Source organism: Lepisosteus oculatus, chromosome 12, assembly GCF_040954835.1.
Source record: "Lepisosteus oculatus isolate fLepOcu1 chromosome 12, fLepOcu1.hap2, whole genome shotgun sequence".
NCBI classification, from domain to species: Eukaryota; Metazoa; Chordata; class Actinopteri; order Semionotiformes; family Lepisosteidae; genus Lepisosteus; species Lepisosteus oculatus.
Window position 1 is genome coordinate 8,808,879 of NC_090707.1, and position 18,952 is coordinate 8,827,830.

At 37.8% G+C, this 18,952-nt stretch overlaps 1 protein-coding gene across 1 annotated transcript in view; it reads left to right on the forward strand.

Annotated features, from left to right (window-relative positions):
* The window catches only part of LOC102686973 (receptor tyrosine-protein kinase erbB-4), a 369,352-nt gene that overhangs the window by 241,907 nt on the left and 108,493 nt on the right, over positions 1–18,952 (forward strand). Inside the window, exon 4 of the mRNA XM_015358522.2 lies at positions 18,011–18,142. Within this exon, the coding sequence (XP_015214008.2) occupies positions 18,011–18,142 (132 nt within the window). The remainder of the gene's footprint in view (positions 1–18,010; positions 18,143–18,952) is intronic.

An 18,952-nucleotide genomic window follows, 5' to 3' on the forward strand; every position in this document is an offset into this window, starting at 1 on the left:
AAAATATTAACATATAAAAGATACAATATTTTAAATACATATGAAAATAAAAAGGTAAAACCTAATTACCCCTTTGCACAAAAACAAAAGAGATTCATTTATTCCAACATGTTTCTGGTGTTTAATAATACCCTTTGAAGAGTTATGGATTGGTCTTTGGCTGTTACCTACAGTAGAATATATTCCCTATATAGGGAAGCCTGGGAAGAAATGGACTATCTCTCACTTATCATCTTGGGTTCATTGATCTTCTTATTATGTTCAATAGCTGCACTTAGATCAGAGGTCCTCTGCTGAGTTTCATTCCTCCTGGTACTTCAAAAATTGAATCAGTAAATAAAAACTGGTTAAAATGCTCAGTAAATAATGGTCAGGTTGAAAAATAGAGTATCTGGTTGAGTGCTGGTTCTTCAGGACTCAGTAGCTGTTAACAGGTTATTTTTTAGTGTGAACTAATGAGCTGAGTGGAGAATGGAGTCAGTGTGCTAATCTGCAGGACAAGCACGTTACACACAGAGCCGCATAAACAGGAAACACAGATTATCTCTCATGCTTTTTAATATTTGCAGCTAATTACAGAAAAATTAAATCATGCAGAGACTTTCTCTCAGTCCAGCGAGGCTCTCCCATCTGAGAAAATGAAAAGTTATGATATTTACTGTCCATAAGCATTGATTGTGCCAGTAAGGAGTACAAAAGTAGAAAATTACAGGCCTTGAAACAAGTGTAAAATGTTTGTAGGCCAGTCAAGCTGGTTAATAATTTATTGCTGGTGGCGATTCTGACATCCCAAAGCAATGATAATTGGGGAAACTGCACCTGTGAAGTACTTCTCTGTTTTACACTGTCACATAGTAGAATACAGGAGGTCCATAAGGTTCCTTTTTCTCAGACTGAGTTGCAAAAAACTCTTCACCTCTTCACATCCCCACACAGAGGCTTTTTAGCTCAGTTTTTGCAGCACATCTGAAACCATACAAAGATATTTGTGTTTTTAAAAAACTAGCTTACAGTCTAAACGTGCCAAGAATTCAGAAGGATGTAAGCAGAATAATATGAATCGTTTACATTTTAACATCCCAGTAATCCAGGGACCTTTTATTACATATATGTAGTGCAGTAAGTTTAACATGATACAGTGCAGAAAACAAATGAAGAGAATTTAGACTGCTAACAATAAAACATGCAACTGCTGCTGATGAGGACTGCCCTTGTATTGTGCTCTGAACTCTCACAACACGCTAATTGGCAGCAACTTAACCAATTAAAATTTCATGTTTTTCGTTGCTTGCTCTTTCCCCATTGCGTTTTAATTGTGCCTGTAGTTGAAAATGCAATTCACTTTTTTGGACCAATAGTCAGCTATCAATATATTTAATTTTCTCCAGTTATGCTGTGCTCTGCCATCCTTCTCATCAACATTTGTAAATCGCCCCTAACCTTTGGCAATATACTCAGAATGTTGTTTTCCCTGCCGCAACTGTTGATTCTAATGGGAAAGATAATAAAAGCCAGACAGAAACTTTTCTCTAGAATGCTTCAATATATTTTCTTATCCTGTAGTATTTCAGAGGGCTTACACGGTGATGTTAATGAAACACTAAAGAGGGCTAAGCCAATTATTCTTCAACTGCCAATCTCAGACATCTCATTTCTCAAATGTCAGAGAGGAGAGAAAGGGAATCTGATGGAATAATTAGCTTTTGGAAGAGGAAATGCCATTGCCAGTATATCATGTAAAGTAGGAGGCACATAGTAAAGGTGACAGAGTGGGGACAAGATTAAACAGGAATGTGTGGTGTGGGCTGTTTCATGCCAGCTTCAGTGCGTCGTTTAATGTGTGTAACTTGAAACATTTATTGTGTATTTTTTTTTATGTCAGCCAGTCCTTCTGAGAGAGACGTGTTATGATGCACCTGTGACAGAGACACGTCCGGTATCTTGATAAACCTGTCCTTTAATGAGAGAAGGTGTTGCCTTAAACATTTTTTATATTAATGTTAAAATCCTTGTATGGAAACCTGTGGCAGAGCACAATACCTTCTGATACCAAGCGTTAGCCCTCCAGCAGACAGTGCATCCTTTCGTCACTATATTCAGAGCATTGCCTGGAGAGCAAGCACAGCTACAAAGAGTCACGGGTGCACCACTGCTCCTCTGCAAGGCTTTCAGTTTGCAGTTGTTTGCCCTTTTCCGAGTACTGATTACAGAAGATCTGAGCCTTCTAAAAAGATGTGGTCTAAGCCAAATGCTAGATTCCGTGCTTTGTTTAGTAGAAATGCATGTTGTTAACAGAAAACTCTAAAAACTGAAACTCCAAGGAGGATTATGGCTAGCAGCTGCACTTCCTATCGGTTTCCTGTGTCAGTCAGTGCACAGTAATTTAAGAATCTTGTCAGTGCTCCAATGTCCTTTACTTAACCACGAGACAATAATATAAACAGCTACAGTTCCTTGTGAATCTGTCTCAATTATTATTCTCCCTTTGACTTTTCTTGTCACGTTAAACTAAAAAGTTCACATTAATTTTACTTATCCTATTAATAATTTTATTAATAAAAAGCATTGATGCATTCAGTTTGCTACAAACACATGCTATCGCTTGCTTGTGACTTTTATGCTTACTGTAAACCTCATGTTGAACAGTACATTTAAATATGGTGCATGCATAGCATTAAAAATATAGTGTAAATACCGTACTGATTTAAATTGTTAGTGTACTGTAGTTTAATGGGAGAGAGTGTCAGTTTAGCTATAACTTTAAGTAGTCACTTAATCTATTTAAATTTTCTTCCCTTTTAATAAATTAAAAAATGTTGTAGGATCATCTTGAACAAAACATCAGTAAACCATCTAATTGACAAATGGTGATTGATTATGAAATAATTCTGGTTAATGGACTTTTTAAGCTAACAAAGCATAACTAAGTGCCTGGAGGTAGGATAAAATACTGAATACAGATGTCTGCTCAGATCTCCACAGTGTCCTATAGTATGTGTATACCATCAGGCTTGTGAATGGATATTGCCTACTGCTTGAATTTATTAATTGTGAACATTAGAAACAGATTGTTGCTACTTTTAAGTTTTATTTTTTTCCCCTTCAATCAAAGTACTAATGTACTTTTGGAGGTTTAGCAAGCCTCTGTCACAAGATAACAGTTAAGCTAACAAGTGGAAACCAACATTTTTTTCAGTAAAAGCAGGTGCTGGTTGTCTAGTAAATTTTGCACAACCCTTAACAGATCTTATATTTAAATGCAACGTCTGAAATATTCTTTTTTGCCTCTAGAAAGGTTGTGGTCTGAAGTGAATGACATCTGCTCAACTTTGTGTATCTGAAATCTTGCTTTGTCTCCCCCAAGTGCTATTAAACCTGTCAATCAGGACTGAGAAAATGTGGACCACGGGCAGACATGCAGACAGGAGCAGTTTGCTGGGGTTATCTTCAGCTACGCTGTGGTATGCTTCATTTGTTGGTATGGCTGTAGCAAAGGGGCTGGATCATTAGCATTCTGATTTGGTTTGCTTTTAAGTATTTCAGTTTTGTTTCAAAGTTGAATTTTAAAGGTTTGGCTAATTTAAATCCTGCTGGGAGCAATTCAGACAAAGGAAATTATAAGAGAGGTGCCCTAATGTTTGGAATTTGGATTTTACATGAATCTGTTTCATTATTTATATTTATGAGCCAGTGTGTTCTGAAATAATTGAGTTAAACGTAATGTCAATTATAATATTCTAATTATATGTAATTTATGTACAGTATAATATTAAGGATGCGATTGTGAGCAGAAATATTCAAACAACATCTGGATACTGATTTAAAATAATCAATAAGCATCACACAAAAAGTCCAGTGCTGCTGCTTTGTAATCAAATGATGTGTCTGCTTTCAGACATCTGTTCTGGTAGAATGAATTGATTGAAGAAACAGACGACAGGTGTAAAGCATTCAGAAACAAAATGTATAATATTCTTGATTGATTGGTTGGTTGAGTAGAGATACAGAAGTTATTTCACAATATAGTGCTTAATTTAATTACTTTATACATTATATACAAAAGGAAAAAGAAAGTGAAAAGCAAAACACATTTTTTAGTAAAAGCAGATGTGTTCTTTCTAGTAAAGAAACACTCACAGGCCATATTTCTTTTCATTTAAACTAAGATGTCCTGCCTGTCGCCGGCAAATCGTAGTGTCCCACTGTTGCCAAAGAGCTGTCTTTCACAGCCTACTGCACTGTCAGCATTAGAACAAGCATTCTGTTCCAGACAGCTCTCCAATTTTATCTGTGTGCTCTTTGGGAAATGCAGCGGTTGGGTGAGATCCATAGGCGTTACAGAACACTTAGGCTTTCCTGTGCTTTAAATTCAGAAGCAGGTACAGTACCTCTTCGCTCTACCAGGGATGAGAGGGAGGCCGGTGAAAGAGCTTGCTCCGTCCTGCCCTGCGATGCTGTTTTGTGTACTGATGTGCCACACAGAAGGCAAATTCTGAATTCTAAACCGATGACCTCAAAGATCTCTGTGGTCTAACCAGGGGAGGCTTCATTTTCCCTCTGGTTTGGTTTTATCTCCCATCATTAATATCCTCTCGTTCCTCCACCTGTGGATAGCATTTGTTATTCCTTCTTCCCCGCCTACAACAGTCACACTCCACAAATCACGCTCATATCCCTGATTTTTTTTTGCCATGAGGCAGAGATTAATATGGCTTTGGTTTAAAATGAACAAAGACCCCCCCCCACACACACACCTTTGTTTTTACTTAAGCAGATGCCTTAGGTTCTGGAGAATTCACTAATCCTTTAATCTCTGGCCATTTTTCATAAAGATGCATTGCAAACAATTGCATCTGAGATGGTGAAATTTAATCAGAAGGCTTTAAACACAATTATTGTTATCAGGAAGATGCTGTTTGAAAAGAAGGATGCTGCTGCACCACCTTCATCCTGTGCTCATTTAGCAGCTTTCTCATTTGTTATAAAACAATCTTTTTCCCCATTGAGGCAATATTCAGCCGGTATAAAAAACTTCCTCAGCCTGTGCTGAAATGTAGAAGTCTGTCTGCAACAACATTTTCAAATAAAGCAGAAAATAGCCTCCTGTTCAAATATATCATTGCTTGCTTGATAATCATGGCTCCCTGCCTGATTTTTATTTCATTTCTGAGCTATTCTTATTAATAACCCACTAACACCTTTATCAATCTAGAATGAATACCTGGTTGCTCTGTGGATTCTGGGTGCATTTTCTGTGCAATTATTGTAATCTGCCGAACAAATAACCCTGCTATTTGTAAGATTCGGTTCCCTGTAATTTTCTGCTGCATTCTTATCACTATTTAACCCCTTGTTCTCTCAGAAACTCCTCTTTCCCATCAAGGCTGACATAATTACCTTTTTTATTTTGGAAGCATGATTCAATCTTTTTTTTTAATCCCTTTAAAAGCTTCATCATGAGTGACTGGATTCCATTATGTGTGGTGTGTTATGTGCCTCATTCAGTTTGTTTTAAAACTTGTTGACTGTACTTCCAGCAATTTCTTTTTATGTGTCAGCATTATTAATTTCATGTTACCGTATGCCCTGTGGTACTCATCTCTTGTTGCAAGGCACTTTCTGAGAATCCTCAAGATACAGACAAAATCCAAACGTTTTGATTGCTATTCAGGCCTTGTCCTGTAGTGGGCAGGCATGTGCCACTTGGTGAGTTTGTCAGATCACGACTGGATACCGCTGCACCTTCTCAGGCTTGAATGTCAGCAGAGCGAGTCCTTAAAAGTGCATCGGCTTGTCCTGTCATATCCTCGAATCGGCCCTGCCGTTCACCTGCCACCTGAGAGGATCGCTGTCTGATGGAAGGCCCGTGTTCTCTGGTGCGAGGGAGTCCCATCCTCAGTAGGGAACTATTTCCCCAGCCTCCAGGCTAACATATCATAAAGCATTTATATAGTTGAATTAATGCAGTTGTTCTTTTCAGGTCACTTGTTAAACACATAAAATTGCAATTACATTTGAATGGAAAGAGGCTGTATTTCATTCCCCAGTGTTAAAGACATTAAATTTGCCCCATTTCAGTAGATTTATGCGGGATGTTTCTGCACTGACCTTGCATAAGGTTTGAATGGGGAAGTTAAGTGAATCAACCCTGTAGTTGCCACCTACTAACTCTGGATGATTGTAATTGCACTGGAGATATTGAGGTTATTGTTTTGTTGGTCTGCTTGCCGATAGGTTTCTGTGCTTGTTTTGTGCCTGGGTTTGCTTTTTGTGGTATTTCTTCTGTTTTTGACTCGATGTTTTATCTTGCTGAGACACCGTCTGCTTTTTTCCTAAATTATGATTGTAGGAATAAGAATGAAAAAAAAATTAATTTTATATAGCACCTTTAAATTGGCTTCTCAAAACGCTTTACAGTAAGGAAAAAAACACACAAAATGACGGGAGACAGCAGAATTACAAAATTTCAGAATTACTGAATACAGTAGGAAAGCAAAGGGGCAGACATAGAACAAGTTAAATAAAAGCGTGTCTAAAGAAGACGTTTTTGAGTCTTGATTTGAAAGAGCTCAGGCAAGGTGAAGCTCTGATATTAGGTATAGAATTCTAGGGCTCTGGGATGCAGTGCAGCTGCAGAGAAAGAGGAAGTTTATTTTTAGAAATTTGGTGTAGTAGACGTTGAAGAGAATTCAAATTTTAGTGGGGATTACTTTAAATGTACAATTAGTTTTAGACTGACACTATCACTATATTAATATCTCAATGTAGCCCATGATTTTAATTACATTATATTACAGTAAGTATACAGGTAGCTGGTATTATTATTAGTATTGGTAGTACTGTAGATGCAGTGTACAATAATCTCTTTCTTTCTGCCTATAGAGGAACATTAAAAAATAATGAGTAATTCAATGCTTTATTTTTCAATGTGTTTCACTTGTGAATACTATAACAAAATGCACAGATCCCATGTCTGTGGGTAGGTTTGTGAAAGAAGAGATGATGTTAAAAGTACAATGCTGCTGAATCTGTGTCACTGCACTCAGATTCCCAGGATTCCTGCAAAGGCTGCCATTAAGATATGCCATTTAGTTCCTGTTCAATGACATTTATTCTCAAATTAACAAATCAGTCCCTACGTATCGCTCAATTAGTGCTGTTTAGGAAAGTGATACGTTCTTAAGCAAATTAGGTGAAGCCATTTAATAATTTAGAAACAGAGGAATATTTTGGCTTAATTAAAAGGTGCTGTTGTGTCAGTGTGCCAAGACCCAAGTCTAGCCTTTTAAATGTTTAATTAAAATTGATATTCCCCCAAGGAAATGAGACTCTGGTCTGAATTCCCCTCGAAATTAAATTAGTTTGATCCTCCTCTGAACTCATGCAGCATGTTTGTTTGCTTCCGATCATACGAGACTTTATGTTTCTTGCTGAGTTAGTTGACCCTATTCATTTAGGGTTCACAGATAGATTTTCTGTTCTCTTTCAAGGAATGAAACTTTTACAGTCATTTGCAAACCTAGACAATGGGTGATATTTCTTTTTTTTCTGGGAATAATGCAGCACTGTGAAAGCAGACCCTTTGTCAAACAGACCCCCAAATCTGTAGTTAAGAGTATATGGTTAATAATACTTTAACAGTGCATGCATTATAACTCAATGGAAATAAGAAAAAATGTCAGACTCTCAAAACTGCACAATTTCACATTGCATAGGGTACATACTGTACAGTTTATCCCAATGAAAACTGCGTATTTAATGCCAATGCGCCTGCCTAACAATAAAGTTACAGTAGCTCCCTAGCAATGACACCTACTGTATACCGAATTGCACAGAGTTCATAACAGTGCCACATTCCCTACAAGGCTCGGAGGTGGACTCCTTGAATTATAATCACACTCACTGAACTTACAGGCTGCAAATCTCAAATCTTGTTCATTTCTTCCTTTATTTGTAGTCAGATTTACACAGACAAGATGTCAATGGCATACAAAATGCCATTGAAAACCAAAATTAAATTTTGTTTTGAGCGTGCGCAAGAGAGGTGGTTAAAAGTTTTTATTTAATCTGGGCTGTGATATTGGAGTGCAACCTGCAGTTTGCAGAATGCTTCAGTATAGGTTTCAAACTCCACTTCTATCCTGTAATTGACACTCGACATTTGGACAATGTGGAAATCTATTGCACAGTTCCTCATTCAGAATACATAGAAATGTAGAGAGATTTACAGTATCATTTGGCTCTTCCCCAGGTATCACACTTGGAAATTATAGAAGGTTTTAAAGGGTGAATGGTGGCACATGCTAATATTTTTTAACACTTGTAATTTGTATGGCACTTGTTCAACATTTTTGTGTCAAATTAATCAGAATACGTTTATCAGAGATTTCACTGTGCAATCTAGTTGTCTGTAGATCTGGTCATTTGAGTAAGTTACATGTACTGCCTTTCCAAAGATGAGGTATATCATTTATTTTCACAGTACATTGTACAGTACATACTGTATTATGTGTGTAACAAATATGTTTGTTACGTTTAACCATCATTATTACATTAAGAAAGTGTTATCTCAAGTGAAAAATAAAGGAAAAATAACAGGAAAGTACAGCATAAAGAAACATGAAACATGAAACAGAAAAGAAAAGTGATAAAAAGAAATCTGGATCAATTGTTCACAAGCAGGGCCAGTGATTGGTTTGAGCAGAGCCCTAAATGTATCAGTAAAGATCATGATTTGTTTGCATCTACCCAAGGCAACATGCTGGATAGTTGCTTTGTCAACCCTGGACAATGCAACTGGAAATCCCATTTCAGAAAATAGAAATGCAGCCCTTAAGGGACTTCATGTCGGGCTCATAGAGCTTCTGTCAGTGAAGTGTAGAGCTTATTTGTCAGTCAGGGGTTTTTACCTTTTGCGCACTTTCTTCAAACAAAAACCATAAATTATGATTTTTAAAATGTCAAGAAAGGATTTTACGAACCTGCTGACTCCCAGCTCAGACTCCTCCTCTCATTGAACGCAGTGTACACAGAACAGTGCAAGAGGTGATGGTTCCCGAATGATAACAAGTGATGACAAATTGTTTCAGGTACAGAATAATTATCTGAGAATTGAAGAGGTGGGGTACAAGTGCTCTAATAACAGTCCTGTAATTATAGTAAAATAGAAATAACAATACCAGACAAAGAATAGCAGAGGGGAAAGGCAAACAGGAGTAGAGCAAAATGAGATGGTGAGGTTTGATAACACTAGAAAATGAATCAATAAACAAAGATAATAACAGGGGCAAAACTAAATATTTCATAGATAACGCTGTGTATTAACATATAAATTTAGCACCATGTATCAATCATGTCAGTTTCATTTTACTAACAGATCAGTACCCGACACACCTTGTACTGGCTGAAGGTGTATTAAGGCTCAGTAATGATTCCTCCAAAAGGAGACAGAATTTGGGGAGTAGACAACTTTTGTGAAAGACAGGGGGCTAGAAACTTTCTTTCAAATATTAGAATTCCAAACCGTGATTATTAATATGTACAGTAAGAGAAGGAAAGCCTTCTTATGAGACCTGAGTGTTATTTTTTTTTACATTGTCGGCACAGTCTTTACAGGCAAGAATGGAGGGGACAAGTGTTCAAATTGAAATTATGATTCCAATGGCACTTTCTCCAGTGCTACTGATTTCTCTTCACCAGCAACAACTGAGCCAAGAGGCTCGAAGGTTACACTTTTTAACTGGCTCTCAGATCTTTCACATTTCTGTGCTGGTCTGGTGTGCTTCTCTAGCTGAAGAAGTCAAGACTACAACCTCCATCCCATTGTATGCTAAAATAATAAGTCTGATCGAAATGTGAGCAGTGTTACCCACTGCTTGGATGCTGTCACTGCCTAAGAAACTAGGCATTTTTTTAAAGGATTGTTTTTCCAAAAGCAATTTTTAAGCTGTTAGAAATTCTATTTTTATTTAATATGATAGTCTAATTAATATTTTGGTAGGAAGGAGCTATTAGGGATTTTAACTGCATCATCATAGAAAATGATCATTAATTGCAGCTTTTGGCTATCTCTGAAAGATAAATCCATGACTTAATTGCTGAATCACGCCTGCCAATTTTCAACCAGGCTTTGTTGAGTTTGGCTAAAATGGCAATAAATACATGCTTGTGCAGGGACAGTAGCAGGTGACTCGAGTATTCCTGCGCTTAGCTGTTCGGTTTCTCTGCCTTTTTGGGATGCAGCTATTTTTATCCACAAGGTTCCCTGAAGACGGGATTTTGACAAGGAATTCTTAAACTAATTAATATAGAAATTGGGGATTATTCTCAAGAAAACAAGCCAAGATATTAAGAATTAAGCAACAATATGTGTGACGTGTTGTAAGTAAGATAAATGAGTTTTCTGATGTGAGGTATAAAAGATTATTTCAGAGGCCAGTTCCAGGGCATTCAGCTAGCGTTGAAGTATTGAGAATCTCTGTGTGACTTAATATTTCTCTATTTTTAATAGCATATTTATGTGAGTCTGTGTGAAAGGATGATATATCAAAGATTCAACCATTGTTATCAATGACAAAAACCTAATTGAAGTGCTCTGCACGTCTTGAATACTCGTTTCTGAAATCCCAGATCATGGGAATTTTCTCTTTACCTAAAATGCTGTTAATCCAGCCTTCCTTGTCCACATCCCATGTTTTCCTTGTAATTGCTGATCCATAATGAGGCACTTATTCACCATACCATGTGGTTGAAGCTGATGCTCTGACATTCAAGAAATGTCTGGATAAGATTCTCCGATCAATTAGCTATTAACTACCAAATGTGCTAGATGAGCTGAATGGCCTCATCTCATTTGTAACATTTCTGAGGATCTTTACTTCAGTGGGATGAATTACATGTTTAGCTGTAATTTTGATTGTAAATGTTCAGGCCTCCGTGTCACAATTAGGGCAGTCAGTGAGACTTAAGAGATTCTACAGTACTTTGCCTGAAGTACTGTCAACACTGTTCTTTGGTTTATATAAACCTGCAAACTGTATAATTTTAGTACTGCTTAGATAGAATGTATTAAGTTCCAACTTTGGTGAAATTACAGATTTGTTCACTAGAATCTGGAGAACATGTTGTGCTGATCTTAAAACCTGGCACGGCCAGGTATAGTCTGTACTAAAATGGAATAGCTCCAAGGAAATCTGGATTTTATCTGCTTGTGATGTGCAGTAAGTTGACCAGTATGTGGCATTCTTCCTTCTAGACCAGAGTTTTCTAACACTATGTCCAGTATGGAGAGTAGGAACTCTGCTGTAGGTGGTGCCATTCTTCAGATGAGACATTAAACAGTTTGTAACTTCTTGGTCATTAAAGATGCCATGACAGTGTTGGGACTGTAAGTATAAAGATGTTAACACCAGTGTCCAGGCTAAATTCCCATCTGGTCTTGCACAGTCCTCCGTCCTCCCTAACCTTCCCATTTAATTCGATGAATGTGAAACTATTTCTCCCTTTTCCACCTGTGTGCTTCCCCGTTATTCTGTTCCTTGTACAACAGCGACTCTTCCGTCAAACTAATAAAGTCACTAATGATGCTGTGACCATGTACAGTATAGGAGGAAGGGGAGGCGGTCGGTATCAGTGTGTGCTAACAACAACCTGGAGCTTAATACCATTAAAACAGTGGAAATGGTGGTTGCTTTTGGGAACCTCTCTGTTTGGTAATCAATGATGTAGTTTGATTGTAGTCCTTTAAGTTTTTGGGAATTATGATCTCTTCTATGCTTAAATGGGACATGAATAGCTCCGATATCATAAAAAAGCACAACAGAGCATGTATGTTTTCCAGTAACTGTAAAACATTGGTGTCTCTCAGCCAACCAACAGTTTTACAGAGCCCTTATTGAGAGCATTCTGACTGCCTCTGCCTCTGTAACTGTTTGATCTGCCCACTCCAAAGGCAAACTGCAGAGTGTTTTCCGCTCTGCGGAGAGGGTCATTGGACGTCATCTGCCCTCCATTAATAATTTGTACAATTCCAGAGCAAAGAAGCGGGCAGGAAAGACTGCTGATAACCCCTCCCGTCCCACCCAGGTTACCACCTGTTTCAGAAACTTCATCAGGAAGATGCAACCAGTCGATTAAAACCAGAACCACCCGGTATTTGAACAGCTTCTTTCCCAGCTCCGTCTTATTGCTTAAGCAGTATTTCTAGTTATTTGTGTTTGTCTTAATGAAGTCTATTAGTCTTGTTTGTATATGACATGTCTAGAATGTTTTAGGAGCACCAAGTACACTAGAGTAAATTCTTTGTACATGAAATATCCTTGAAGAATAAAGATGATTCTGATGTGCTGTATAGTAGGGCTGCAGGCACAGAATAATACCATATGTTATCCAGGTGGGCACTGCGTTTTAGTGTTGGACGTAATGGGTCACCTCCCATACTTAAAGAACTTCAGGATCCATTGGGAAAAGCACTGTATAAGGTGTTATTATTGCTGATATTTTAAGTGCATTTAGGATTCTGTCCCTCCCACACTCTACTACTGAAATTGTTGCTTTCTTATGGCGGTTTTCTGTTGTTTTTGCTCTCAAACGAGAAGGGCAACCATCAATAACAAAAGATCATGAAAACAGTTGAGGTGTTTGATTTGTCTCTTTCAAACCTATCTTGCCGTCCTAACAGTACAGTGGGAGAAGGTACTTGGAGATAACAGAGCAGTGTCTTCCACAGAAACCGAGAGAGAACTTAAAGTGCTTCCCCAAATAAACCCTCTGCAACAGTGGTCCATCTTCAATCGACACCACAGAAATAATCCTAGCTAGGATTGCTCAATGAATTTCCACAGGACTGATCTATTCCTTGGGGGGGAATTTCGCCACCAAGTGAAACATGCGAACAGCAGGTGCCGTGTGTGGCGGTAACAAGTGTAACACAACACAAGCCTACCTTTGATGGCTTGTTGTTGCACAAATTATTCGGAAACCTTGCAGGTATTCCGGTGTGCACCTGTGGTTTCTAAAACAAGCCCTGTCTGGAAATTTGGCAGGGATTACTGACACGTCTGCGAGCCCCCTCCAGAAAATGTGCCTGGCAGAGAGGAACTGTGATTTTGTCATAATCACTTTTCAGCACTGGGGAGGAGATAGCTCTGACTGTGCCAGTGTGCCAGTGGAGCAGCATTGATGAAGTTCCCATTGTCTAAAGCCAGTGTGTGGGAGAGAGAATATGGATGTGCGTTCTGTAGAAAACTTGCAGCCAAGTCGTAGGAGTAAAACCCAACCTACCAGTTTATTAGTCTGCTTGTTTATTTATTTGTAAATAAATACACACTTAAAGTATTGTAAGCGTGTTTATGTAACTGTAACAGTTTCTGTTTCAGTCTGATCAAAATGGAATTGTACAGTTCTGTGGGGTCTAAATGTAATTGTGTGCAGTAGAATAATTGTTCTAAAGTGTCGTGATCTGTGGTGGTTTGGCTGTACAGTAGGTCACTGGCTAGACTTCAGAACATCATGCATTGTATTATTGTAAAATGTTTTTTTTTTCCTGCAAACACTCATACCAGTGGCCTATCTAAAGAGAGAAAAATAAAAAATGTAATTATCTGGTTATTTTTTTACATGAATAAATATATTATCCAAGAGAGATTCACGTATTATGAACACTGATTGCTCAAACAGAATCATTCTAGCCAAACATGAGTCTGGTCCACACAATTCAACAAAAGGGTACAGGAATCACATTAATATTTAATAGAACGTTTGATGGGACTATAAGCTCCTATACTTACTGTACAGTATATGGACCCTGCGGCTGCAATATAACAGTCAGGTTCATGATTCAGTGCAGTAAGTTAAACACTGGAAGGTCAATTCAAAATATTCGGGAAGGCCAGCATATGTTTCGACAGCCATGCATTTAAATAGTGCTTTGTGGTTATTACTTTTTATACCACACAAAATTGCTACCTTTATTGCAATCTAGTGTGTCGTATAAAAGAAGCCTGTACTAAAACTGAGAAGCCCGATCAATTGTGCTCACCAGGGATAAATTCTGATAAATTGTGCAAATGAATACCCCTGTGAGTTTGTTTTTTTCTGCACTAGAACCTACAAAAGCTACTGAGCACTTGTGATTATGAACAGCACAAACTCATTTTTATGCTACGTGTTTGTCAGTAATTGTTTTTTTTTAATTCCTGTCCCTTTGCAGAGTTAATAAATGTATTCATGATGTGCTTATAAAAAGTAAATTGTTTGCTTCTGTATTATTACACTGCAAACAGTTTTTGTGTTCTCATCAGTTAATATTACTTTTTTAATAACCAAGGAAAATTAAAAGAACGCTATTGTTTAAGGATACAGGATTGACCCCGTGGGACCTGTAACAGCCAATGTTGATGTCATTGACAGTTAATGCTCTAATTAAGAGCACATTCTCTCCAAACCTCTTTCAAGCATTGTAATTAAACATGTAAAACACTCACAGAGGGATCTGTCACCAGTACTTATTACAGCTAATCAAGCACAAAAAGACCCTAATACACATTTAAAATGAATCTACGCAGATTCGGGAAATGTGCAGTTATTGAATTCCGGTATCAGAAATCAAATCTGCATAATGAAAGTGAGCATTTGATGAATTAACAAATTGAAAGTGTTGGAGCAGTGGAGCAAGGAGGGAGGTGGTGTCGGCGGTGGAATATTTAGAGGTTAGTCCTTGTCTTTCCAGATCAGGCTTCTCGTCTGTATTAAATGGAAGGAACACAAGAAACTATGGAGGTTATAAAAGAGATGGCGCTGCATGCGCTCTCTTACAATGAAAAAACGTTCCCATGCAAAACAGTAGCAAAGCATTCAATAACATAGCCAATCAAGTGAGTACAGTGCCAATCAGGCCCTGAATATGCTCTTCGCTCTTGAGCACAGAAACAAGCCTTTGATTCTTCCTGCCTACTTATCTGCATGATAGGAACTTTCCCAACATTAAAGGTGCTTATCATGCCTTTGCAGTCTTACTTTTTACACAGGGGTACAGTAATGTATCTCTCTGGGTACTCTGATGCACTAGTAAAGCATTCTCAGTGAACAATAGCTCATGTGATACCCAGCAGAGAGAAGGCAGTCATGAGCTTACCATGTGGCCCTTCCCAGTGAGTCAGATGCTTGTGCTTCCTTCTCCTCCAGTACAGATGCTGTAATGTCCCGGGCAGGAGTTCAGGCTCACACCAGTTACAAAGCCCCATAGAAATCTAGCTTGGGAGCTACTGTTGCATCTGTGCGGTGTTTTGTTTTTGCAAAGTTAGCTTCCTTTGGCTATTTATTTAGAAAAATTGAATTTCTTCCCAACAGTGATGTGCACAACCTCTCTCAGGGAGAAGGGGTTTAATCATGGGCACCAAAGGCAGATTGAAAGAACATAAGGAAATTTGCAAATGACAGGGGGCCATTTGGCCTGTTTAGCTTGTTTGTTTGCTAGTAGCTAACTGAGGCAAGGATCCAGCTGTTTCTTGAAAGAAGTCAGAGTATCGGCTTCAACAATATGTCTGGGTAGCTTGTTCCGGACTCCCACCCCCCTTTGTGTAGGAAAGTGCCTTCTGTTCTCAGTTTTATATGAACTTCCTCTGGGTTTCCATTTGTGTCCTGTGGTTTGTTGGTGTTGGTTCTGAGGAAGTCTTTGTTGACTTTGCCAGTGACTTTGAGAATTTTTAATACTTCATACTTTTTAATACAGATCTTTTGTTTGCAAGACTAAAACAATTCAGTTCTTTTAGCCTTGAGAGTAGGACATTTCTTTAAGCCAAAACATACACTGTATATCGTTGTTCTCTTTGGATGGATTCCAGAGCAGCAATATATTATTTGCCATGTGGTGACCTAAATTGTCCATAATATTCTAAGTAAGGTCTTACTGATATGTTGTTCCATTCTAACATAAAATTCCTTAATTTAAATTCAACATTATTAACTTAATATCCCTACATTGAGTTTGACTTTTTATGGCTTCTCCTCATTGTCTCAAAGTTAAAAATGCTGTGTCAACATAAACAAATAAGTCTTTCTCCTAAATTGTTTCTTCAAGCACAGTATTTCCCATTTAATCTTTGTAATCTGTGTTTTTGCTACGTTCATGTAATACTCTGCATGTGTCCTCATTAAGTCTCGTTTGCCAGGTGTTTTCCAAATCTTTGGAAAGCTTCGTCAGTGTTTGATAATTCTCCTAATTTGTCACCACCTGCAAGCTTTACTGTGCTAGAATTTAAATCCTGAAGTTAGGAAGAGCAACTGTCCTAATACACTGTAGACCTAATACTGTATCACCTGTATTGCAACAACCACCCAGTGTACAGATCTACAGTTCTTCGTCAACGTGCATGCATTTTTATGAATGCCTGTCATTTGTACTTTGAGAATTTTAATGACTTTTTTAAGAAACTTTATTAATTTCTTTCTGAAAAACTAAATGCTCTATACCACAGGCTTAGTACCGGTATGTATCCATTACTGCTTATGAGTTTGAATAAGCACGAACACAGCAACAACAAAAAAAGAAAATACAGTTGTGATCATATTTAGTTAGAAGGGGTAGGCATTCCTTTTTTTGACCTTCTAGACTCCCCAGTAATTCGTAATTACAGTAAAACCTTTTTATTGCTTCTCACCACACCTTAAGAGAGCATGGTGTTAACAATGTGAAAGCTGATGGTCGTGTGGAGCTCTGGCAGATGGGGAAAAAAAAAGAGAAGTCTTTAAACAATTAACTAAAATAAATAAATTTAAGAAGTCTTTATGGAACCAAGCTCTGGCAAACAAAATCTCTTCACTTCCTCACATGTCCCAATGGTGGGTTTCTTTCTGGAACTCCAGGTGTGTTCTGTTAATTGTGGTCTGATCTGTACAGTTACACACTTGTTGTGAAATGCTTCATTGTTTGCGCTGCTGTGTTTTTATGATGTACAAATGGCAATGTTTCCCATTTGAAAATAAGATTTCAAAACTGTGAGCTGTGTTTTTAGATTTCTCTGTATTTTAAGGAACCCTATATTTCTACTGTCACCACTACCTACCCAGAAAAACCAACAACATGCAGTTAGGCTGGAGGTTTTATTGTTGCTGCTTGCTTTGTTTGTCTTGTTTTAACTAGCACTTTAATCTGTACATTTCCTTGAATAGGGAATAAAGTCAGTGTAACCTCTCATCATGTGTAGCCAAATATGAAATTAATTTAAGATGAAAGATGGGTCTCAAATTCCCATTGAAAAAAATACAATAGTCTGATCACCAATCATCCGTGGAACAGAATTTAATCAAGTCTTTGTTGGACTATTAGCAGAGTCCTCTAGCCTTTGGTTATTAATATGTCTCATCTGTATCCATGCCATCCCTATGTTGTTAATCTGCTTGTGGGGAAAAAAACTCAAATGCTGTAAATTGTGTAAATCTGCTCATGTTTTTTTTTCAGTGGGATCAGGATTAATTCTATTGAGTCTTTCTGAGAAATTTGAAACCCTAATACTCATTGTTGCATTCATCGTCTGAACAGAAACACGACCCTACATTTGGGGAAAACAAGATTCATTTCCAGACATCCTGTCACATAGCTTAATATTGGATGATTTGTATTAAGATGGGGATATCTTTTCATTTTCTTAGAAATGTAATTTGAAGTTAATATCTTGTTTGTTTTTTAAAGACCAGGATTAATAACCCCAGATTTTAAATGTATGGGTTTGTATAAAAAGTGTTTATGTCTTGAGGGTCACTGTTATAAAAAAAAACAGACTTCTTCTTACAGTATATTAATTATAATAATATTATTAATATAACTTATGAATGGTGGTATTCATAGCAATAGTACAGTTATATATAGCTATAAGCTATATCCAATTTCTATTTATGACTTTTTGCTTTTTACAAAAGACAGCGGTCAACAGCGAAGCTTGGGTATCTGAGGATGTCAGAATGTAATTAGGACCCAATAATAACACTTCTCGTCTCTGTCTATTGTCTACAGAAATCCTCAATGGCGGTGTGTATGTGGACCAGAACAAGTTCCTGTGCCACGCCGACACCATCCACTGGCAAGATATTGTCAAGAACCCACGCTCAGAGCTCCTAGTCGTGCCCACCAACAGCAGCATTGGATGTGAGTATCCCAGCCATTAGAGGTTAGATTGGGGAACGGCTTTGGTATGAGGGCTGGAAAGGTACAGGCAGAGATTAGTGCCACTCAAAAGGGTAGAAAGAGAAAGATGTACAATGTTTCAGCCCGTGGAGGAGCCCTGCTCAGGTGGGTAAGGAAAAAAGAAATAGGAAAGTAAAAAGACAGAGGTGAGAGTAGAGGTTAGAGTAAAGGAACATTGAAACAGATTCCCAGAGGAAGTATTACAACTGTTTGTTTTTGGAATTTTGAATTTGTCCTAATATTGTGGTTTTTTCTTTCAAAAAAGACATTGAGTTGAACAGTCCAGATAACAAAATAGCAGGGTTGTGAGGGAACGACCTAAAACATAACAACAGTAGGGTTGTCATTACTGTATGCCAATGTGTGGGACATTTAGGCTAATTTGTCTCTTTTCCTCCTTTTCATATAAGGAATCTCCATGGTTCATTCTTTATATGCAGTACTGGGGGTCCTCTGTCATTGTTGAATGTCCATGTGATAGCGTAGGCTTCTAAATTTAAATTCCCTGTAATTGCATAGTTTATTAACACTTATGAAATACCCTTTATAATATATTCTCACTAGATTTCAGATATATTCTGTTAACTCGCAAAAACAAATACACAATCTTGTTATTACCGTATAATCTAAATGTACTGCAAGCTACTGTTGGTTCCAGTGAACTAACCAGGAGATGCATAGGAATCCAGTTTGTTAGCCTGTAGCATCATGTCCACTCCCAGCCTCTCCTGGGGCTGTCCTTCCGATAAATAAGCCAAAGAAAAGCAGGAG